General features: G+C 35.9%; 1 protein-coding gene across 13 annotated transcripts in view; it reads right to left on the reverse strand.

Moving 5' to 3' along the window:
• FRMD6 (FERM domain containing 6) overlaps nucleotides 1-26,051 on the reverse strand; it is an 81,085-nt gene that overhangs the window by 20,715 nt on the left and 34,319 nt on the right. For 6 of the 13 annotated variants that reach the window (XM_055289378.2, XM_055289382.2, XM_055289380.2 and 3 more), the window contains exons 2-7: nucleotides 21,782-22,026; nucleotides 13,102-13,192; nucleotides 10,156-10,259; nucleotides 8,717-8,793; nucleotides 6,371-6,557; nucleotides 3,106-3,261 (exon numbers count right to left, since the gene is read on the reverse strand). In XM_055289378.2, the coding sequence (XP_055145353.1) occupies nucleotides 3,106-3,261; nucleotides 6,371-6,557; nucleotides 8,717-8,793; nucleotides 10,156-10,259; nucleotides 13,102-13,192; nucleotides 21,782-21,880 (714 nt within the window). In that variant the 5' untranslated portion in view covers nucleotides 21,881-22,026. The remainder of the gene's footprint in view (nucleotides 1-3,105; nucleotides 3,262-6,370; nucleotides 6,558-8,716; nucleotides 8,794-10,155; nucleotides 10,260-13,101; nucleotides 13,193-21,781; nucleotides 22,027-26,051) is intronic. The other 7 variants (XM_055289385.2, XM_063644586.1, XM_063644585.1 and 4 more) reach the window with 3 other exon arrangements.

The raw sequence follows: 26,051 nt of genomic DNA on the forward strand, positions 1-26,051 counted from the left end.
AGAATGGTATATTCTACTTTTTAAATTCCTGAGATTTCAAAGTTTTAGTGTTTTCACTATATTACATACACTTTTGTATCTGACAATATTCTAAATACTTGTTATTGAAAACTCCAGTTAACAAGGCTATTTTTGCTGCTTTTGCATCGTTTGATTTTTTTAACCTTCCATCTCATAATTACTCTTTTCTCAGATGTTAGAATCTTAAATCTAATGTAATAGTTATATTCTGAGATGCATAAGACTTTATATGTTTAAAACTGGGCACATCTTCCAGCTCTGAAGCCAAAATTAGGGGCAAGTGACCAAATATTTAAGGCTCTCTCATGAGGATAATAAAGCTGTACAAGCTTTGTATTCAGTTAGTTTGGAAATACTTATTTTTAAGAAGTTCAATGATCACTTGCCAATATGATACACAGTCTACCAGCTAAACCATAAACTGTAGAAAATAAACTACAACGAGCGTAAGGGAAAAAAAAAAAACTTCACAATTAAAAATTTACTTTAAAATTCAGCCACATCCTTTAAGTGCTCATCTGTAATAAGTATACGTAGTGTATAAAGTTCAAAATAGAAATGAAATTTCTAAGTAAATATTTTCATTATGAGATTTCCCAATAAACACAATGAGTATGCAGAGATCTTTTTAAGCTTAGTGCCAGCTTTCCCATGAACATGGGATGAAATATTTTTAAAAAATGTGTCCTCACCTGGCATTATAAATATAAGACACAGCCTATTTCTACTATTTAGGCTGTTTCTTTCCAACTAGTATATTTTTACATCAAGAAAAACACATATAGTATAAGCTTTAGAGAAACTAATCCATCATTATATGAGTTTTGGTCAATTTCGCTTTCAAGGATATACTGATTGCTTTCCAAAATAAGGCTATGCTCATAAAAATGCTGGTTTTCAAGTATAAGGTATATTGGTGGGAAAGGGGCACAAAACGGTTTTTTTTTTTTTTTCCAGAATGTTCCCTTGTCCTTTGTCTACCTTATTTCCAGTTTATGAGCAGTCCCTAAATGAAGCAGATTTAATGGCTGCCACTGAATTTCTCCAAAGAATAAAAACCGTGAATCAGCCAATATCTTTTCCCCCACTTCATTATGTTAAATTTTTATTAAAAATCTTGTTTTTAGCAGATAAGAGTCATTTTCTATGCAATTTAGAAGCGCCATACTTTAAGTAAACTTGAAAATTAGGTTTTACACAGAAGATAAATTGGGGATATCTACTTCAATAAAAGATTCTTATTTCTTAATAGGATTCTTTAAAATAGCAGGCTTCCCCAGCAAATAAGGCAAAAAGCAATTAATGGTTATTGAGCACTCACTAATGTGCCAGGTATTCCACCTCATTATTTCAGATTCATTATCTCACAGAAGCCTTCCAACCTTGTGAAGCATATTGTATCATCCCCACTTAATAGACAGCTCAGGATTATAGTTGCCTAGGATCCAGCTATAGCAAGTAGTGACATAGGGTTTCTAATTGACATCTGATTCCAAAGCCACACTCTTACTCTTTCCATCATATCATTCATACTTCTAATACATTTTAAAATATAAACTAATTATCAAAACTGTCATTTATTTGCATCTTCTCGTGTCAATTGAGGTGTCACAAAATCTCTTCAGGCTAAAAAACAAAAAAAAAAATTACAACTCAGTCCTTTAGGAATTTAGCCAAAGAGATCTTATGGAACTCAATTATGCCTTTCAAGGATGATGGGGCATTAATAATGCATCTCTTGGGCATAGAAGAGAGATAGAAAAAACATCAGTTGGTCCCTTAAGTTTTCTGAACCAGCTAAGAAGACTACCGAGCAATACATCCAAACTAAAGCCCAGTTTCCAATGGTCTAGCTATGCTAATCCTACCACAAAAGGCATGGTAGAGATAACAAGCATAATACTATCAATGGTAATGGTAACAGCAGCCAACTTAACATCATGCTTAACATGTGCTGGGCACCATTTTAAGCAGTTTTTCATCCAACAATTCCTTTAGTATTCAGCAATCCTAAAAAGCAGGTATGTTGCTGTCCCCTTTAACTATGGGGAAACTGAAGTACAGAGAGGTTAAGTAAGTAACTTGCCTGAGGTCACATAGTAAGAGGCCAAGCTGAGATTCAATCCTAGGCAGTTAGGCTCAACTTACAGTGCTCTTAACCACTTCATCCATTTGGTTTCAGAATATACCTTTGAATACTTAAGTGGGTATTCAGGAGTTCTTGCCAACAAAGTGGCACTTATGGAATAGTGAAAGGGGTTAGGAGGAGGAGGGGAAGAGAAGACAAGATGATATAGAGTACTGTGAGTGATTCCCTGCAGAGCATGGCTCCAGTTGTTATCTGGGTGTGTGACCTCTGCCCCAGAAAGGAAAAACGAAGCTAGAGATACACGGGACACAAGGGAGAGTAACTTCCAAGAGTGAGGAACGTGTGGAATACAGTGCCTTAAGCACACAGGCTGTGTTATCAAGAAGGCCTTGACTAAATCCTGGCTTTGCCATTTAGTTTTGTGATCTTAGGTGATTCATTTAATCTCTTTAAGCCTCAGTTTCCTGGTCTGTAAAATAAAGATTAAAGTACCTTTCATATAAAGTTATGAGGATTAAAAAAATACACATGAAGTGTGCCCAGTAAACACAGGACTCCATAAGCATCACCTGCTGTGGTAATGTTCTAGTAACTGATGGATACAACACAGGTATAGCTTCACTTTGAGGAATATCAAAAATTATTTATCAGAGTTGCTGCAAATGCTATTCCCCAAAGCAGAAAAGCAGATTTGGGGAGGAGAGAAATAACAATGCCATAATCACTGAAAAAGTCAGATTAACATTTTATAGCCAATTGTCATCTCACTATTAGAACCATTAAAAAACACTCCATCCTGCTTCCAGGCCAGAGGAAAAGCACCATGGCCTCCAAGACTGACCTGCAATAACAAAAAGCAGTTCAATGAAACTCTTTTAAAAGCATGTAAAAAATGAAATAATTTTTAATGGAAATGAAATCCTAAGGTTTTCCTTCTCAATCCTATTGAGAGGATGTTTTTCTCAGAAGCTGAAGACTTAGTTGCCGTTTCGTACCTTATACAATCTGTAGTAATGAACAGCGACATCATCCAGTCGGACAGCCTCTTTGATATATTTAAGATGAGCTTCGGAAGCTGTTAATGCAAACTGATCTTTGTGCATGTTTGGAATGTGCTTCAGGATGTAGTCCTTCCCCCTCTTGGAAACAACCTGTTGGGATACAAAGGGTGTGCAATGCAACATTTGTTGGAGAGATGTAAGTTCTACCTCCACCCCCAAAATGATGAAAGAATGAGAAGCTAAAATAGGCCATGTAAACTGGTTGGTTTCCATTGAAAATTCATTTTGTTTTCACCATCTGTTATGTTACTAGGCTGAATCAGCTAATACTAGAAGCTATAGAGTCAATTTAGTTGTACTGCTGAATACCTAAGAAGAAAAATCACAACAAATAGGAAAAATAAGTTATCTTTGCTTTAAAGTCACCAAGAGAAAAACACTACAGAAACTTTCATAATTTTGTACACATAATTGTTTATACTTGGTACCATGAAATACATCCATAGTAGGCACATCTTCAGGTTCTAGATCCTACCTAACTCTTAAGAAAATTACAGCTACAGAGTGGGAGGTTCTAAATGTTAATCAAAAGAAGGCAGGGGACTGGGAGAAATTCTCTAAAACATTTTTGGTTCTTGCATAAGAGGCTGATATGAACACTGTTGGAATACTTATGAGAATACCGTTTCATTCAAACACTCATTGTGATTCACTGTGACTTAGATTTTCATCAGACAGTACTCTGGGCTTTCAGATGTCAAATATATAGTATCCAGCAGCTGCAGGCTAAGAGAAAGGTGTTGATTAAAGTCTTAGCTGATTCCATAAGGAATATAACAGATGGAAAGAATTATGCAATGTGAGCAAAAGAGTCGTGCTTAAAATAATCAAAATTTAAAAATTACAGACTTTTTGGTTTTAAAATGTCTTTATATTGACATTTTGTTTCTTCCTACTGAATATTTTACAGAAATTAAATATGATGAATTAATAGTCAGTTGTCAAGTTCTGGTAAGAACTCAAGTTACACAGATTTTTCTTTCCAGGTTCTTTTCACATGGTAATCAGTTAAATCAGTTATTTATCAACCTTTTTTTCAGGTCAAAAGCACACTGAAAACAGTATCTGTAAGGGCACTAAAGTAGATGGCTTTGGTGATGCCAAGGGTGGGGGAAACTGTATCTCAGCACACTGGTTGCCCTGGCATACTAACTGGATTTCAATAATCAATATTCAATGAGCACCTGATGACAAGCAGAGAATGCAAACATGCTACAGACAGCAACAGTTTGACAGACATTGTGATTTCTCTCCAACAAATGAAGCACTCTAAGTCACACAACAAAAAATTACTGAGTACCTCAATATGAAGAGCAGATGAAATAGAAAAGGTTAAGGTTATGCCCATCTTTCAGAACACACTAAGAAACAGTTTACTGGGAGCAAGAAATAAACCATTTTAAAATAAGATGTAAAACACTATATCCAGGTTCTTCTTGAGCACTGGGCACCTAGACGGTCTGCCCAGGAGTGACACCTGAGCTGAGTCTCGGAGGCGTTAGCCAGGTGAAACACAGAGGGGCTTCACTGGCTAAAGTAACTGCAAGAAGAAAGACCTGAAGCATGAACCACAGTAAGTACGGAGACATACCAACGGCTGGATGTTGCCAGAACCTAAAGTTCAAGGTGCAGGACAACCAGAAAGGAAGCTGGAATGGCTGGCAGGGACTATAATCTGGAGAGTTTCTAGGTTATGCATGGGAGCCTGAGCTTCACTCCACAGGCGACAGACGAGGCCCTGAAAGTTTAAGTCAGAAGCACAATCACCTCATCCGCAGGCTGTGGAGTAAAGACCGAAGCAGGGACAAGCTTCTGCAACAGTGCTGCTGAGAACACGAACCTAGAAAGAGCAGGAGCTAAGACAGGGAGAGGAGGCAATGGACATTTAGGAAGGCTAATAGCAACAAAAATAGAAGAGAATTTTATTTCTTAAGCTGGGTGATTGGTATTCAAGCACAGACATTACAAGGTGTTGCAGTCGATGGGACAGGACAGGGAGAAGGAATGGTGAAAAGGCAGAGTTCCGTATGACTCTCATGTACTCCGAGGTAGGAATACGTAGAAATGAGGTGGCAAGAAGATGAATTTGATTTAGGACATCTTGAGTTTGAAGGGCCTATGGGTAAACAGCTACCTTATGGATATAGTGGAGAGAAACAGATTTGGGACTTGCCTTCACGTAGGTGATTGTTAAAAGCATTAATTTGGATGAGATCTCCCAAGATGTGAGTGGTTAAGTGTCAGGTACAGCAGCAAAATTTAGTGAAAATAGTCTACTGGATATGTCAATATAAAGCAACTGGTGTCAATATAAAGCAAAAGTAGGGCATATTTAATTTTTTACTTCTTTACTATATTGATAAAAAGCAACCTAACAGGCAGCACCATGAGTGGACTGATGGGGAAAGAAGGCAGATGGAAATGGCTTGAGGAACACTTGTGGGAAGCAAAGAAGCTGAAAATATCAAATACACACTACCTCTTTAAGACGCTTTACTGAGAAGGAAAGGCAAGAGTAGTAGCTCTTCTTTCCCTCCCCACTTTCTTTCTCAAGGATGGGTGAGTGAGAACTAAACATGTTTTGTATGTTCTCACTGAAGAAGAGTTAGTTTGGAGAGGGGCTAATGATAAAGAGAGACAGAAAATACAGCATAGACATGGAGGAAGGATGGGAAGAGAAACAGACAGGGTGGAGTGGAGAAAGGGCAGCTGAGACAGCTCACAGTGGAATAACCCACATTTCTTGCTGAAAGAAGGGGTTAGTTCCTCCCCTGAGAGTGGAGGACATGCAGGCCGGAGCCAGAAGTTGACATGCTTGTTCTCTCAGCAAAGGAAAGCGAGGAATAATCTCACTTTTTAAAGAGTTATGTTTTTCTGCCTTCAAAGGGAGAAAATGCTGCTTCGGTAAGCGTAGGCAAGAAGGTCAAGGACGTGTCAATGCCGAAAGGAGGCTGGTAAATTCCAAGCTCCACCGTTTTATCAGGATGGATGGCAGTCCTCTCCCCCATTCACCATAAGCAGACTAAGTCCATGAAGACATGATGTGCACCATGTTCTTAAGCATTAAATATCTGGGCATCACAAAGAATTTGGCCACAGAACATCTGTGTTCCCATTTCTTAAAGAGTATGAGTAGCAACACTACGAACTAGAAATGCCGAAAGAAAAACACTCTTTCGAATTTGAAAACAGTGCTTACCCAAGATGGGAAGTAAGCCTCTGGCTCGAAGTATTTTCCATAGTGCTTATTCCTTTTGAAGTTCCCAAGATCAGCCTGCAGGGCAAAGGCTGCCAGCAGGAAGTAGGCCTCCTCTCGGAGCACACACTGAGAATGAAGAACTTGTTTTCTCAGGTGCCAGTAATAATAGTATCTTGCTGCTCTGTCACTAGAAAAATAAAAGAAAACAGAACTCACATTTTGATGGAACAATCCAATGACATGTAAACAGAATCCAAATCCTTCTCTCCATCTGGTGACAGGAGCCCTTCTGTTTCTGCTCCTCCCTCCCACCTCATTGAAAAGGAAGCGGTTGTAGCTAATATCTGATAGCTGCCTCACTGAGGTTGCAGGGGGTCAGAACCCCAAGTAAGACTATCCAGACAATAAAAATAACGTTTCCTAAGGCTTACAGCATTTGATTTGTTCAGAGAAGAAAAAGGTCTGAATCATTCCACTCTAAAATGGTAAATATTTCACTGAACAAGTATTAGAATAGAAGCTAGACATGTGTTGTCTGTACTAATTTTGCCACAATGATGCTGCACACATGACATAAATAAGGAAAAATCTGAGGAGCAATCCTGCTTCAGTGTTTTGCTGTTCTTTTTATTATTTTTTAACTGAACACACTACAAATACTCTAAGGCCCTTTATAAGTATTTGCATATATACTCTTCTGGAAAAAAATTTGCTTAACAAAGGTGTTCTTTTCCATTTTTTAAATTTCTCCAAGAAGAAATGAAATGGACGCTTTCCTTAAACCTGTTTTTGGGGGTTTTTTTGAAGTGAATGTTATGTTACTGTTATGTTTTCATAGGCACATGTCATGACAATTATTATACTCCCCACAAAAGTAAATACTAACAGAGCACTCATTACGATTTCTTGAGATCAGAAATAAATACAGTCACCATTAAGTATGTTAAGAAATGCTGACTGGGGAAAACATGGTAAAAGCTCCAAAAAATATTTACTGGCAAATAGGATGCTTTTGTGATCAAAGTAAAAATGTGTGTGTACGTATTTTAATGAGCTCATTTGCCTCTACATTATTTCAGGTTGAATGTTTACCTGAGATTCATAGCTGATGTCATTAGCAGATAACAATAAACACATATGGGTGTATTTAAACTAAGACCATGGTTAAGTAGAAAGAGCTTAAAAATAAAGCATTTATGCAAATTTTCCCCCCTTAGGACAGAGTACTTTTCAGAGCACTTTTGTTTATAATGCCAACCACAGATGGTTTGGACTGGTTCATGCCTGGGAAAAAGGGGCAGAAGTATAGGGATGCATTAAAACCTAGCCCCAGGGGGTTAACTATTTGTTAAATATATATATTCCTTCTTTCCAGGTCAAGCCACACTTACCAGGTAAAATAAGTAAAAATTGTGTGTAAACTGAGAATAACTAATAAAGTGTCTTAGCCTTTTTAAAAAAATCCTTATGGGCTAATTTTTTTACTTTTTAATTTGCATCTGGCATTGATAAAAATATCAAGAGCTAATTTTACATATAACTCACTAGCCAAATGTATTTTGTTTCTTTCACGTGGAACTTCTCAAAGTTTAAAAATATATAAGCAAAACAGAGTTCGTATTTCTAGTATTTTCTATCGGCCAAGAAATCACCTCTGAAAGTTTTCTAGCACTGAATCCTCCTATACAGACTGAGCTTCTGAAATGGTGAATTCTGAATTTGCATCCTGAGCCTACTACTGTTCATGCACACACCTCCAGAAAAAGAATCAATTACCTGCCCTTGTCAAACTGCATCTAAGATTCTGATAGGATAGCTTCACTGGGCTTAATCTTGGTTTTAAGGCTACTGCCAAGAATATAAACAAGACCCTAAACCTGAAAAGAAAACCGATTATATAAACACCCATCCACTTTCATAGGAGAGTTCCTGCCTCTGACCCACTCCCACCTTACCACTGGAAAAGAACATAATCTTTTAATCAATCTCGTCACTCTTTACAAAACTGCTAGTTTCTTCTTGAAATAAGTATCTTTTTGGAGACTGATTTGTTTATGAAAACATGGAGTGGAGAAAATGTGGGCCAATGATACTGTTAATATTTTTATCAATAGTCTAACATTCTTTCATTTAACAAATATTTACTGAATGTCTATTGTATCTCTGTTTTAGGGACTGAGGATATATCAGCGTACAAAATATTAAAAAGAAAAAAATTGCTGCTCCTACAGAGTTTATAGCCTAACAGGTGAAGACAAAGAATAAACACACGTAACTTATTTGGTACGTTAGAAAAAGTGCTATGAGGGAAAAAAAAGGGTTTAGAATCACTCCCTGTCCTCTTACCTGATCAATCTGCCATTTTCCACATAGTACTGCACACGGAAGTGGATGATCATAGGAGGCCCAAACTGGTCGATACCCTAAAAACAAAAGCACACACAAAAATCAAGCTATTTCTAGTTACTTTGAAAATGAGTTTCGAAAGCAACCAAAATACAATTATTTGCAAGATACTTTTTGATCACTAATAGGTTTTATTTACTTGTAATGAGTAGGGGCTTGTGGTAGGTAGACAGTTGCCCTATACAGATACCAGGTTCATATAAAATTAGGAAGTTATAAAGCAAAACAGGGCACCATCCCTCTATCTGATTTTCATTCACTGTAATGCCAATGACAACATAAGGGAAGATAAAAATAAATGCCAGTGGAAATTTCTAGCTGAGATCCAGCTCCTCGCTCAGCTCTGTTCCCTGTGGTGACCATTTGCTCCTTATTACAAATGTTCTCTTGTTCCTCTGACATTCCACATACCAAATTCTAATATGCTGTTTGTTTATTTAGACATTCATGTTCTTTACTTTGTAGCTGGCTTTGAAGTAGCCTTCTAGTTTGTTCCAAGACTTCTTAAATACAAATTAGAGGATCTAGGATTACTATTCCTGACTTACTAGGGAGGTTCTGGAAACACGAGGTGAATTCCCTATTAATGTTCTCTCACGTAAATGAAATTAAGGTTTGTGAAATAAAGCACCAGTATAATGAACGGACAAAGCATCAAATGCAAGTACAGTAAAAGTAGATTTAAAAATTAGTAATAACTTCTACAACAGCAATTTTGACACCCAGCATAGCCACAAAAGAAGAGCAAATAATTTTTCCATACTTTTCATTTAAAAGCATTATTCCAAGATTACTAAAATTATCCAACATTACTTAACAGATAATCCAGATTCTATTTTTTTCTATAAGCTATTAATATTTGATTAATGTGACACTTTAGAACTTATAATTTTCTTTTCCCATTTTCTATATATACTAAGTATATATACTATATATACTTTATATACTATACTATATTTTCTACTATATATACTAAGTATATATATAGTATATATATACACTTTAGAACTTATAATTTTCTTTTCCCATTTTCTATATATATATACTAAGTATATATATAGTATATATATGTATAGATATAGTATATATAAAACATAATTTTCTTTTCCCATTTTCTATATATACTAAGTATATATACTACTATATATATACTACTATATATATACTTAGCATATATAGAAAATGGGAAAAGAAAATTATAAGTTCTAAAGTGTATATATATATACACTATATATATACTATATATAACTTAGTATATATAGTAGAAAATATAGTATAGTATATAAAGCATTGCTTACAGTTTTCTTCTAATGTATAACAGCTAAAATAAACATTTTTTTAAAAAATCAAAATAATTTTGCTTATAAATGTAATCTCACCCAAGTGACTTCGTATTGTCGTACCTTGCTGGCCTCTTTCTTCCATTCTTTTGGACAATATTTGTAAAGCTTTTGTGACAACTCCATATACACATGTTCATTATCTGTACATTTAAAAAAAAAGGAGATCAGATGCTAAAAAAAGGATTTTTAAAAGAAAAAAATATAGAAAGAAACAAGTTTCTTTTAAAGCCTCAAGATTTGTGAATGTAGTCTGAATTCACATATTAGAAAACCCAAAGAGATACTAGAAAATAAAAGGTACTGTGAACTAGACATTAATGAGATACTTGTGAATTATTTTGCTTTTGCAATACAGAACACATACTATTAAAGTACATAATATTTAGAAGAAATCTTGGTTTCCAACTTCTGCTTTTTCTTAGTTTCTAGGGTCATTATGACTTACAGTCTAACTTCTAACACTGTGGGTGTTAGTCTTAAGAAAACATGCTTTTGTTCAGCTCAAAGAAGACTGCTCTCATAGGTACAAAATAATAAAGCAGGGCAGAAACAGCATCTTTAATTGCTATGTAAGAAATTAGAAAACACGGTATCAGCTCATTTCCAAGTGAGAAGTCTGACCCACATTTTGTGAAGACTAATCTTTAAGACTATTTCTTGTCTGTGTTCCACACACAGCAAAACACAGTATGACAAAATGATAAACCCTTACTCACACAGCCTTTGGGATCAATTTCATGGAAAAGAGAAGAAACATTTTATGAAAAACAAGTATGGATGCCAAAATATCCTTTCCAGGGGATGATGCTCATAAGGTGAACAGAAAATAAGACTGCCAAAACCTGTGTTAAAGTGATCTAAACACGTGAAAAGAAGCTGGTAGAAAACAAACATTTTCATATTTCCCAAAGATAATCTTTTCAAAGAGAGAGATATTTCACAAAAGAAGTCTTTGGCATTCCTAAACTGTACAAAGTTTTAAGTCTTTTTAAAATTCCTTTTATTCTAACTATCACTAAGGAGACATCTTCATGGAAAGCTCTGCATAAAAATGTACCTGTTCTGGAAGTGTGTCTCTTTGACTACTCCAAAGATGTGCACACTTTGCTACACTTTGACTCCAAGCTGAATACTGGGATTTGACTGGAAAAATGCCAAAGAAAACAGGAAGGGTAAAATTACTCGTTGGTTATAAATGACATTAAGTTAACCAATTTTAATGAAAGGGTTAGAAAAGAGATCCCAGAGGCAAAAAAAGGAATGCTACTTAAATCCAGTTATTAGGTCAACTAACACTATCTCCCATCTCTCATATCACTGATTAAACATGAAATAGACAAGACCAGACAATCTTCCTGTCGAAACTGATTTGTGTTTGGCTTGAGTCCCATCTAAAGAAGCAACATAATGAATAGAATTAAGACTGTTCACCATAATAGTACATATATATATTTCTAAACTGCCACTATACCTCTGCCACCTACAGTTTGACCAGAGCTTTATACCTTAAGAATTCTCAATACACATTAATCCTGCAAAGCCGGTGGAGTAGTAATTTCCATTTGACATGAAAAAACTGACATCGAGAGAAGTCAAGTGGCATGTCCAAAGCCACACTGCTAGATAGGGGTGGAACCGGAATTAGAACCAGGTCAACCGATTCCTGTTTCAATGTTCTTTCGCCATACTACTATCTCTTTTTTAAAAAGGACATCTTAAAAATTATTTTGAAACCTAAGGAAGCTATAAACTGGCTTTATTGGACTGATTTGTTGAACAATAAGGATATAGCAGTAGTTGTAGTAAGAAGAATTAACTTTGAGCATGGAATACTAAAAGTTACTTAAAATCTACAGAGCCTCTTATGGCTCTCAGACTCTTCCCTGAAAGAACAACTGAAGTATACACTAACACAAGGATGGAGCTTAGCAACTGTGTTTTATTGTTTTAACTACCACAGGAAGAAACTGAAGAGCAAATGGCTGATTCACAAGGTCCTGATGTGTTCCCTGCTCCATGCTCTTTAGCCTCTCCTAAAAAGGCAACTGAAAACAGTCTACGTTTTTGGGGAAAGGGGCCTTGTTTATCAGCTGACCAACTTTATACTGATATACTTTCCAACTTGGCAGGTGTAAACATGTTATTGTATTGACCAGATTTCCAAGATATCTTAAGCCTTTAAATTTAAACCAATTCCAGCAGTAGAAAATAAACCATATTCAAGAATAAGATAGAATATACCGCACCAAAAAAAACTCTTCTTGACAAAATGAGCAAAGATACATAGAAGACTAAATAAGAGAAATTTAAAAATAACATTTGAAGGAAGAAAGCTTATAATAAATGGCTTTAGAGAAGTCCCAGAAATTTAACTCTACCTAAGGTGTTATGAGAGAAGAAAGCTTATATGAAGTCCTTTACTTAAAAATCTTCTCCTCATAAAGAATACAGAAGAAACTGACCCGATATTTCCAAGTCATATAGTCTGACTGGAAAAAAGAGAAGGGGTAAGAGAGAAAAATAGACAATAAGATTAAATTAATAATTACTTTGTGATACTATATAGTTAATAGCAAGAGAACTTGAAAACAGAAGTCAGTTTAATGTCAAAAATTATAAAACAAATTAAATTACTTTCCTAAGTATTCCAGCTGCTCCCTGAATGCAAGGAAACAAAAATCAAGCTTGCTTCATTAAAACATGGAAGAGCAAACACAAAGAATCTAGATTCCCAAAGAGGAATCAATTTTTAAGTTCAAACTATAATAAATACATGCCTAAAAATCCTAAATATTGTAAAAAATACACAGAAATTGAGATTAAAAAAATAAACACTACACCTACACTAAAAATGAAAATCAGTCCACGGGTATTTTGACAATCACAGTTTTATAACAATATGCCCAATTTAAGTTACAGCTATAAGATGTCATTTCCTCAGGGATAGTTGGCTAATCCATCAGAGAGGGCTCTAAGACTTACTTTGTATAACACTGAGTCCAAAGAGATGGCAGTCCTTTAGCCGGAGCAGGTCACAAACCTGGACCAGCAACTGGTGACACAGAATCTTAACCTGTAGGGGAAAAAGGCATGAGGTAAAATAACAATTCAACTAAGTCCACCCAGGGAGCCACAATCAGGCAATTTAATGCATTGTAAATATACTCCTTGAAAGGACAAGCTGACAGTAGAAAACAACTGCTGCTTTATCCAAATCACTTTAACCTGGAGTTGTGTTTCAGTAATGATGATCACAGTACCAGTTTTTACAACACGGTAATAAAGTACAAGACTCACAGATCTTACCATACATGGACAAAGCTCTGAAACCACGGTGCATGATAAATGATAAATGAGTTTCAGAAAGTAAGCAGCATAGCCTACTCAGATTACTAAAAATATTTATTTGGCAAGTATCTTTTTTAAAAAAAATTTTATTCATTTGTTTAATTGACTAATAAAATTGTATATATTTATGGTATACAACATAATGTTTTGATATATGTATATACCGTGGAATGAATAAATCAGACTAACGTATGCATCATGTCACATATGTATCTTTTTTGTGGTAAGAACACTTAAAATTTATTCTTAGCAATTTTCAAGTATACATCATCATTAACTACAGTCACCATGTTGTACAATAAATCTCTTGAACTTATTCCTCCTAACTGAAATATTGTATTTTTTTACTAATATCTCCCCAGTCCCCCTAACTCCTCAGTCTCAGGTAACCATCATTCTATTCTCTGCTTCCCTGAGTCAGACTCTTAGATTATGCAGGGTTTGTCTTTCTGTGCCTGGCTTATTTCATTAAACCTAACATCCTCCAGCTTCATCCGTTATTGCAAATGACACGATTTCCTTCTTTTTAAAAGCTGAATTGTGTTCCATTGTGTATATGTGCCACGTTTTCTTTGTCCATTTATCCACTAGTGCACACTTAGGTTGATTCTGTACCTTGACTATTATGAATAATACTGCAATATACATGGGAGTGCAGATGACTCTTTGACATAATGATTTCATCTCCTTTGGGTACATACCCAGGAATGGGGTTTCCGGATCATATGGTAGTACTATGCTTAATATTTTTTTTTTTTTTTTTTTTTTTTTTGAGAGGGAGTCTCGCTCTGTCGCCCAGGCTGGAGTGCAGTGGCGCAATCTCGGCTCACTGCAAGCTCCGCTTCCCGGGTTCACGCCATTCTCCTGCCTCAGCCTCTCCGAGTAGCTGGGACTACAGGCGCCCGCCACCACGCCCGGCTAATTTTTTGTATTTTTAGTAGAGACGGGGTTTCACCGTGGTCTTGATCTCCTGACCTCGTGATCCGCCCGCCTCGGCCTCCCAAAGTGCTGGGATTACAAGCGTGAGCCACCGCGCCCGGCCTATGCTTAATATTTTGAGGAACCCCCATACTGCTTTCCATAATGTCTGTACTAATTTACATTCCCAGCAACAGTGTACAAGGGTTCCCTTTTCCCCACGTCCTCGTCAACACTTGTTATCTTTTGTCTTTTTGATAATAGCCATTCTAATAGGTGTGAGATGTCACATTTCCCTGCTATTTAGTGATGCTGAGCATTTTTTCATAAAACTATTGGTCATGTGTATATCTTCTTTTGAGGGACGTCTACTCAGGGCAAGTATCTTTTCAAGGAAAGCTTTCCTCCTAATAGTCTACCCCAAAAACTCATCTACTGTACAATGAGTTGGTCTAGACTTTTTTTTTTAAAGACAGAGTCTCAACCAACTTTTTTTTTTTTTTTTTTTTTTTTTTTTGTAGAGACAGGGTCTCTCACTATGTTGCCTGGGCTGGTCTTAAACTCCTGACCTCAAGCAATCCTCCCATTTTGGCATCCCAAAGTGCTGGGATTACAGGGATGAGACACCATGCCCAGCCTGCCTAGCTTTTAATTTATCACTGTTATTTTGTCTAATATATTTTTAGTGCCTAATCCAGATTCCTTTTCTGAGTCTTAGTATAATTCAGTCACAAAGCCATATTAATTTGGAACTCTGGCAATAAGTTATTCTGACAAGTCAAAAGTTAACTGATAGTCTTTAAAAGATACAATTTTCTTTCTCAATATTATTATTATAAATAATAATTATATTATAATTGTGTATCAATAATTATATAATTATTATATCAATAATACCAGTATTATATCAAATAATAATTATTACAAATAATAATTATCTCATAATAATGCTTTCTCAAATGTTTAAAGAAGTATTGTGGAGTACAGTAATTCTGCTGATTCTATCTTGTTGACTTCAGAATCATCAAGGTTTATTAGAGTTTGGATAGACTTTAAGAAACCACCCAGGCCAATTTATTTTCTGAAAATAAAACTCAGAAAGCTTAAGCTCATATCACTAATAGTGGCAAAGGCAGCAACTCACAGCTTCTTTGTGTATTAAAATACTTTAATTATTAAATATATTAAAATATTGTAACATGACAGTATATCATTTTACCTATACACATTACATATGGCATCTCCCCTTTTATTAGTACTATTTGCTTTCAAATCCTTTTTTTCAATGATAATGACAATGAGTTTAAGTTATAAATTCTAAAAATTAACTCTGAATTAATGACTCTTTATCATAGCTTAATATGAAACTCAGATTAGGAAAATAAAGACATGCCAAGATCCCTTGAAATTTGAAAGTCAAACAATTCAGAACTGGTGATAATTCCGATTGTAGCAAGAAGAATGGGTTTACTGCTCTTTTCCACATTCATTATTAAATAGCAACCAACCTAAAGTATCTTACCCACTGGAAAGAGCAGAAAATATTTAAGACCAAAGTAGCACCAAATGAGCTGCTTGGAAGTACCAGGGACTCATGCAGGGACAGTGTCTTATTTTACATTCAGGATGTATAGTAGGCACTCAGTAAATGCTTGATCAATGAAAGCCGGCAGTCTGATTCCCTGTGGGCTCCTCCTCACCTTCATTCCGTTCCATGACTAGAGATCAAGACCACTTCCTGAATTACTGAGCAAACCATTTTATAAATATGCCATTCAGCATTTTAGGAAAACTGTATAAATGCAAACCCACCCACCAACACCACTGGAGAACACATCTGCCAATGGGAAATCATTATCATTCTCTTTGTGTACAGCTAGCTTGAATCACCTGACATCCTAGATTTCTGTCCTATAGAAGTCCTATGTCATTTCCAACGTTCACTTTAAAAGGCCTCTGGATTTGAGTTCCATTATCATCATAATTCTACTTTACAAATAAACTTAAACAATGATAAAGAAGAGGAGAACACATCAAATATCATATAACATTCTTATGTTGAACTATATACTACAAATCTGTGACTTAAAATGTCATGTTGTTTACAGCACCTTTAATGCTTAGTTTGACTGTATTTAAAAACGTTGGGTACAAGGCAGCCAAGATAAAATGTGATAAGAAGTTAAAATTCCAAACCACATACTAAATGTATAGGAAATAAACTGTTTTAACCTTGTGTGACTGTAGACCAAATAACGTTATATATTTCCTCCATGCAGCCCATACATTCATTATTGTTCTGCTAGTTTAAATCAAGTATTTGAAGTCTACTGGTAAAGCTCTTTAACAAATATCAAGTAAGTAGTGCTCTTATTCAAAAACTATAATTAAATAAGGCCATGGCTCTGAAGTCTTGCCTGCTGTGAACATAAGCTTGAGTTTTCTGTATTTGCATATTATGAGTCTTTAAGGCTACATTTTAGCTGATTGTGAAATTTCTCAAGTTCTTTAATCTTCAGGAGCAATGGGAATGTTAAAAAGTGCTATATAGTATGAGGTATTAAGAATAAGAATTAAAGCTTTATCTAAAAATATACTCTATATGGACTTTTTTTTTTCCCTTGAGACAAGGTCTCACTCCGTTGCCCAACCTGGAGTGCAGTGGCACGATCACAGCTCATTGCAGCCTCAACCTCTCAGGCTAAAGCGATCCTGCTACCTCTGCCTTCCAAGTAGCTAGGACCACAGGCAGTGCCACCATGCCTGGCTAATTTTTAAATTTTATGTAGAGACAGGAGTCTCACTATGTTGCCCAGCCTGGTCTCAATCTCTTAACCTCAAATGATTCTCCTGCCTCAGCCGCCCAAAATGCTGGGATTACAGGTGTTAGCCACCTCACCCAGCCTCTATATGGACTTTTAAATTAAAATAGCATGTGATCCTAAATGTTAGTGGTTTGTTATTGTGCAGGAATGTTTAAAATATACTCTAGAAAAAAAGAATTACTTAGTCTTAGTGAAGACATATAAGCTCGTGGCCACAGTTCTATCACTCAAATCTTTATGACTCTTACATTTACAATGGTTTTACTTCCAAAATTGTCCCAAGTTTCCATATTTGCCTGATGATTAAAACCATTAAAAATAGCTTCTATTAATGCAACTCACAGGGAATTCAGAATGACCAAAACACTAAATTTATTCCATATGAAAAAAGGCGACATTCTATCAACCACACCTGTCAGGGAACAAACTTTCATTGTTAAAAATATATAGAGAGAAATTATGAAAAAATTAGTTAATAAAATAGTTTTTGCTACAGTTAATTTATTACACTCAAACTCTATACACATTGACTGCTATTTTCTGAACACAAAGATAACACTTTGTAAAAAGGGAGGGCCTCTTGGCAGCCATGAATTGTTTTTCTGGTAGTGGGGAAGCCTCTATCCTACTTAACCTAGTCCCTTCTTTGGTCCAACCGCTTACTAGAGAGGAGTTTGGGCATAGTGAGTCTACATGCTTGTGTCCTACCTTAGACCTTCCCTGAAATAAGAAATCTTACAGGCCTACATGGGATTCAGACTCTTCATCTTGGTTTATTAACAGAGTACACTAATGAAATGAACAAACAGTTCAAGGAAATAAAAACAAGTAAATTGATACTCAAGGGTTCACTTACTGAGCAATTCACATACGCCAGGCACTTCACTAAATACTTCATGCATGTGACATCTTTAAATCCTTGCAATGTCCCTGTGCATAGGTAAGATTATCCCTACTTCACAAATGAGGAAACCAAAGCAACAAAACAAAACAACTAGAAAATTTGCCCTAGATTGCAAAGTTGTGGAGTAGGGATTTCAACCCAGGTACCTGTGACTCTAAAGCCCACCTTAATCGTGATATATGACCTCACAGTCCATGATCATAGTCCTAACCATCTTAGAGAGATTATCATACTAACACTGTAAAAGAGAAGAGTTGAGGAAGTATAATTTATCTCTGCCTAGGGATTAAAATGGTAACAGCAGCTATTATAGAAGCATCAGAAATTATGCTGTTAATCCTAAATTCTCACAATCACCCTGCAGCATAAGTATTATTCTCATTTTAAAGGTGAAGATGTTGAGGCTGGAAGAAGTATAATTAACTTTCCCAAAGTCATTCAGATATGAGATTTGAATTCAGGTCTGTGTGTTTTAAGTATATCCATGTGTTTTCACTTCCATACTACTCTTCAATTATTCTATAGCGGGAAGGCAGAAATGAAGCTAATACAAATTCAGTACCCACTAGGTACCAGGTACTGGGAAAGCTGAAATACAATCGAGTAACCAGAATTCCAGACAGTGAAAGAAACTAGGTGGTGCTGGCACATAGACCTTTGCCTGCTTCGCTCAAATTTTAGAGTATCTATAGCATCTATTTAGGGCATCTTATGAAATGCAGATCCTTGTGTCCCACCTCAGACTCACTACATCGGCATTTCTCTCATCCAAGTACTAACCAGGCCTGACCCTGCTTAGCTTTTGAGATCACATGAGATCAGGCAACATTCAGGGTGGTATGGCCATAGACTACACAATCTGAATATTTGTAAGCTGCTCCAAATAATTCTGATGTACATTCAAGTTTCAAAACCACTGATCCATAGGAACAAATGAACTGGCTATCTTCCAGTCTGTTCTCTGTAACTATCTTTCTCAGCTGAGATTTTAGTATAAATTAATTCCTTTGAAAATTATAGTCAGCTTTCAGTGTTCTTCACTAAGTCAGATTAGCCTTCCCTTCACTTAAATGTGGTAATGTGTTGTTTCACAACCTGCTTGTGTGTGCACACACACACACACACACGTTGCACCAGGTAAAAAGACGAAAGTGAGAGAAGTTTCTTAAGTGCTTATGCTATATGTCCTAGATTATGTATATTTTTAAAAATTATTGGATATCTTTTATATAACTGTATAAAAAGTAAAACAAAATATTCACATATGTAAGTAGGATTAGATTACAACTTATTTTGCTAGTGCCCACACTGAAAAAAGAGATATATTGTCGATTTTTATTCAGTTTAAAAAACCAAATGCTGTCAAAATAATAGCCCATCACTTCACACATCCAAAAACAATTTCAGTTACCCTGAGAAGCAATTTAGCTAATCATTGGAAATTCTGCCCAAAAGATGACAAAGTTCATCCAATAGGCAGGCCTATTGGATCCTCAGACAATCCCTATAAGCAAAATGAGGATACAGCAGTAAATTAAGAAATTGTGTTGATTGTCAGAATAAAGCCAAAATGACTATAGCAATAAGCAGAAACTTTTCTTAGCTAAACTTTTTAATGAAGTTATTTAAATGTCATATATATTTCAGCATAATATTTAGAAATATTCTTTTATATAGCAATTGGATTAAAAATATAGTAACATGGCCAGGCGCAATGGCTCACGCCTGTAATCCTAGCACTTTGGGAGGCCCAGGCGGACGGATCACTTGAGGTCAGGAGTTCGAGACCAGCCTGGCCAACATGGTGAAACCCCGTCTCTACTAAAATTACAAAAATTAGCCAGGCGTGGTGGCAGGCATCTGTAGTCCCAGCTACTCGGAAGGCTGAGGCAGAAGAATCGCTTGAACCTGGAAGGCAGAGACTGCAGTGAGCCAAGATCGTACTACTGCACTGCAGCCTGGACAACAGAGAAAGACTCTATCTCAAAAAAAAAAAAAAAAAAAAATCAAAATCAAAATAAATAAATAAAAATATAGTAACATATAGGAAAGGAAACTAATTCAAGTCATGCACTAAGGCAATTTTTTCCTCTAATTCCATCAGAATACAATCTATGAAAGAACCAGTATGAAAGTTGACAACACAGAGAGGGGTTGAAAAATGTTAGGCATGACATTGATTACCATAAAATTGTTTGGCAGTCTCTACCAAGGCTAAACATAGTGTAATCGATGATTCACAATAACTCTGCAGTATAAACCGAGAAATATTTCTACATGTGCATACACATAACATGTTCATAACAGTTTTACAATATCTCAAAACTTAAAACAACCCAATATCTATCCATCAACAGTAGATGAATAGATTGGGTGTATTCGTACAATGGAATATCACGCAACAATGTAAAAGAAAGAATTACTGTCACATGGATTCACGTGAATAAATTTCACAGGCCAAATGTTGAGTAAAAGAAGCCAGAAGAGAATATATCACATAACTTCAGCTTCATGAAGTTCAGAAACAAGCAAAACTTTGGGGACAAGAGATCAGAATAGTTTTTACCCTTTAGGTGAAGGATATTGACTAGGAGGGGTCACAAAGGATCTTTCTAGGGTGCTGGAAATGTTTTATATCTCAAACTGGGGATGGTTACACAGATGTATACAATTGTAAACATTCATTGAGCTGCACACATAAGGTTTCTATACTTCCCAGTATGTAAATTATAACTCAATTTTTTTAAAGTTAAAAAAGTTTCACATTCCTCAATGTTCAGGTTATCTAAGCAAGCTGACTATGACTCACAAACCATAAGCAAGAGCTTAGTGCTCAAATGTTCAGCCTACGCACCTAGTCCTGGAAATTGGCTAGACTTCGGCTACTCTTCAGATAAAATCAAGATGCATATTAAAAAGCTATCTAAGGCCAGGCGCGGTGGCTCACGCCTGTAATCCCAGCACTATGGGAGGCCGAGGCAGATCACCTGAGGTCAGGAGTTCGAGACCAGCCTGGCCAGCATGGTGAAACCCGTCTCTACTAAAATATAGAAAATTAGCCGGGCGTGGTGGTACATGCCGGTAATCCCAGCTACTCGGCAGGCTGAGGCAGGAGAAAAGCTTGAACCCAGGAGGCGGAGGTTGCAGTGAGCCGAGATCACGCCACTACACTCCAGCCTGGGTGACAGAGTGAGACTCTGTCTCAAAAAACAAAACAAAACAAAAAAACTATCTAGGTTGGTGCAAAAGTAATTGTAGTCTTTGATATTACTTTCAATGGCGAAAGCCACAATTACTTTGCACCAACCTAATAGCGATGATTACCATTTCATGTGTGTGGGTGACAACTCTAAGCATTTAAGACACAAATTCATATGCTTCAATAAAAGTTATATTTCGATCAAAAGTTTAAAAAGAGCAAATGTTTGTTTTTCAATATAGTAACCACAGTCCTCTAATTCTAACCCAGGTGAGAGAATGTTGGAGGCAGCTGCACACAAGCCACAAAGCTAAGTTAATGTATGTATGGACTATTTGACAACCCAATTCTGCCACATGATTACTGCCCTAATTCTGTAAAGATTTCACCCTTAATCAAGTCATAAGTTGAATGTGGCCACTGGTGAAAACATAATATTTAGACATTTCTAAAACTGAATCTACTCACATTTATGATGATGTTCAGAGATTCATCGTTGGGAAGGAAAATGCACACACTGCGGCGGTCTTGCATGACTCTGTTGTTATGGAAATTCAATTTGTTCATTGTGTTTTGGGCACTCCGGTGATCAGGGCTGGGCTCTGGGTCCTTGGCAATTCCTCAGGTTCCCAGCACTCCAAAGCCAAACTCGCCTCCTCATCACACGCCCTGCAGGAGAAGCATCATGGTGTTCGACTACGTGGGTTTCATAGCTGTGAAAAAGCCAAAGGGGAGACTCCTGAAGAAAGGCAGTGAAGACTGTGAAGAGCGGGTCAGGAAGATGAGCACAGCACTACTACTCTTGTGGGCACAGGGACAGCATGTCTCCAGCCAGCGCCACCTTGTTTAATACATGGGAACTCACTGAAATTCATTCTGTATTTTGCCCACAAAGTTTTAAAGCTTTCATCCACAGTCAGGAATTAAACTTATAACCAATGAGAGCGTCACGCATTCAAGGATGTGCTAAGCACTACAGTCCTCACAGAAACAGAGATCCTGTCTTGGAGGAGATTTCAGGCCCACATGGGGGATAAAGGGTTTTGAACATGAAATGACAAAAACAACAGCAATAAGAAAATTCTCATTCTTTTTCATTACTATCAAACTCAAATAAATGTCTTGGCTCTTACATTACACTCATTCTTCAACCATTGTGGTCTGGCTTACACTTCCTTCACTTCACCAACATGGCTCTGCCAAAGGAAGTCCGTGATCTCTACGCCATCACTTTAATTGATCTCTCTACGACATTTATCCTGGTTGTTAAGCCCTCTTTACAACATTTTTAGTTTTTATAGCTCTGTCTCTCCTGCTTCTTTAACCTAATAATGCATACTTGATTTTTCAATTTATTATTTCATAAACCAATTAATACACATATAAAACAAGACTGTATATATCGAACCATGTTTGCATAGAAAAAATGGATTTTGGATGCCTCTCATATCTAATTAGTTCTATTAAACATATTAATTGTATTGTTTAACTTATCAGGTTTTTGACATAGAGAATTTTGTTTGCAAGTAACAGAAATTTTATCTCCAATTTTCAATAATTACACCTATTATTTCTGTTTTATGTCTCATTGCATTGGTGAGATCTTGCAGAATAATTTTAAAACAGTAGTGGGTATTTTCTACTTTTAATGGGTGTGTCTAGTATTTCATATATTGTTGCTAATAGAACACTATTCAACCAAGACATGTCAAGACTAGTTGTCTCTCAAACCATTAGTATTTATATTACTCCTTTCCAGCTACATTTGTAGGATGTAAAAGACTATTTCCAGGAACATGGAACTGTTTTACTAGGTGGAGAGTATATATAACCATACAATTTTCACAGAAAATACATTAATACTCACATAAATCAAAGCATAAATGAAATAGAATCTTGGCCGATTTGCTTAAGGTTAAATGCATAACTCTTATCAGCAGGAGGGGAAAGAATATATTCTTAGATACTTGGCACATTTAGAAAATATAATCTAGTATTCTTCTTAAAGAATAAATAAAACATCATTTACAAGGGAATTACTCGAAACTAAAACAAATGGTAATCATATATACGGTACTTCATTATTAGGAAGGTGGCTAAAAGCCCATTTAGAAGTATTCTGCTTTTCTTAAAGAATAATAATCATTTCATGTTAGGTTATAGCCAGTACATCACCTCGTGGGATCATCGGAGGCCTGTGCTATCGTTCTCACTAGAATGGATGGTTAACCCATGTGTTCTAGGACCACAAACTATGCCCCAAGCTACTCATCCATCTAGAAAAAAAAAAAAAGTATGCTTTTAGTTCAACAATTCCAAAGCATCAGTTGGAGGACCAGCGTTGGCTGCATCAGAATCACCTGGGTGTTTGTAATAACTACAGAATCCTGAGCAGGTATTCTGGCATTTCTATTCATACAGAATCTCCAGGGTCAGAGATAGGTATTTCTGATGTGTAGCAACAGATGGAAACCACCACTTTAGTTAGCAGAAGGAAGGGACTGAGCAGAGGGTTGAATGTAATACATTGGAAAAATATCTTTAGAGAATTGGGAAAAAGTAATATATGTGAATATCACATCATCTTTATAATAGAAAAAACAAGGTCCTCAACATTGTCAAAGGTATAAATTCCTAACGCAGGTCAAATTCGTGTGCTCAAAACATTTTCCTGAAAAATGTTACTAGGTGGTATAGCGATAAATAGGTTTGCAAAGTACTATATCCTATATATGTCCTCTCTTAGAAATCAGAAAGTGTTAAAGACTCTGAGGAGTGCTGCAGGCAACTTCTTATATTTAATGCAGTATATCTCAAACTTACTTGAGCACACACAATACTTTTTTCCCCCAAAGCATATCTATTAAGGTCCTATAGAACAATATTCTTAGGCATACCATTTAGAGATACAATTCTAAAATGATTTTATCAAATATTATATTTAATGGCAAAATTTTTCCCTATATATTGATATATTCCAACACTTAGTCTTCCTTTTTGCAATATAAATCTTTTCAAGAAGAAATTATAAGCTTTGATTAAATGCATCTTAAATTCAAACCCTTAAGTAATATTCGTCCCAGTATAATAATTCTTATTTAAATCTATACTTCAAATTGAGTTAGTCCTATAATTCTTCACTTCTAATTAAACCAATTAAAGCAGGGTATGTCTACTGACCTACTTTCCAGAATTTAAAAAATAAACTAGGAAAAATATCTTCTGAGCTGTGGGATGTTTCCAGAGCTTCATTAAAATAACTTGAAATTTTCATTTGGGTACAATTTTTGCTTATTTTATGGTTCAAATATGCAGCACAAAAGATGACTGGAAGAGGATTATTGAAGCAAATTTAATAAAAGCAGAGTCTATATGAAGCAGCGCTGCTTCATTGCTGCTATTTATGCTTTGAGGATGGCAAACCAGAAAAGCCCTTAAAGAGAGAGATTAAGTTTTTACTTTACCCAAGACAGCATTAAAGCTGATTAAAAGGCTCCACTGAAATGGCAAAATGGCCATATCTCTAATATGCGCCAGTATAAAACTTAATCTTAAATTGGGCAATCCTGGGGAAAAGAATTAGATTAAATTTACACCAATTTGAATTCTGGAAGTCAGCCTCACAACAGCCATTGGCTACTTACTTTGTGTCCTAAACTAAATCTCAACTCAGTCCCAGGAGGACACATTTCCTACTACAGGGCAACCCTTTTCTGCCCAGTGATCTTAGGATCTACTATCTATGAAGGGTAGACCATGTGGTAGTAACATATTTTCCAGGGACCAAAAATATCAGTTTTAATACTGATCAAACCCCACTTTATTTATTATTTATTAATACCTCTTTATTTATTAATACCCAACTTACAAAAACAATATGTTAAGCTATACAATCCCCCCACTGGAACTTTAAGCACACATTATTATAAGCTCCTTATTTCCTGATAAGTCCCAATGGTTACAAAATTACTCAGTTTGTTTTAAGAATCAGGAAGCCACCACCCATGGGCATTCAATACTGATTGTCATTTTTAACAAATTTTGTGTGAAATAAGCTTTAAAACTGGGTCACTACCCCTAAAAATATGCAGTTTTGTTATAATGTATCAACACTGATTGGTTAGTTGTGACAAATATACCATAATCACGTAAGATGTTAGCAACAGGGGAAACTGGGTGCCAGCGTGGTATACAGAAACTCTCTATACCACCTTTGCGACTGTTTTCTAAATCTAAAACTATGGTAAATTTTTTTTTAACTTTAAAATTAAAAGTAGGTCACCAGAAATTTCCTACCCACATAATATAGCCTCATTTTAAATGTAGGCAAAGGAGGATTTTCAATTCTAGGACTGTCTCTAAAAAAGTAAAAAGCTGGTAATTTGATAAGATTACTGTAAGCAAAGCATGACTAAGTAGGCATGTATCAACAGTCAATATGGTATCTTCATCACCTAACAAAAACAAGGCAAAAATTTATCTTGGAAAACTGGATTGTAGAGAATCCTATCTTCTAATTTAATCATCACACATTTATATAGCTCGTGTTACACACACAATATGGTAATATTTATTTGCTGAAAAGCAGAATACAAAAGCATTAGATACTCCCCCTCCACCTATGAGTTCACCATCTAATTAAGGACATATCACTGCCAAGAAGCTTCAAACGATAGCATTGTCCCTGATTTCTAGGAGCACACATACTCTGATGGGCAACTCTCATGCCAACCTCAAA

The sequence above is a fragment of the Symphalangus syndactylus genome, chromosome 8 (genome assembly GCF_028878055.3).
Source record: "Symphalangus syndactylus isolate Jambi chromosome 8, NHGRI_mSymSyn1-v2.1_pri, whole genome shotgun sequence".
In the NCBI taxonomy this organism is placed as follows: Eukaryota; Metazoa; Chordata; class Mammalia; order Primates; family Hylobatidae; genus Symphalangus; species Symphalangus syndactylus.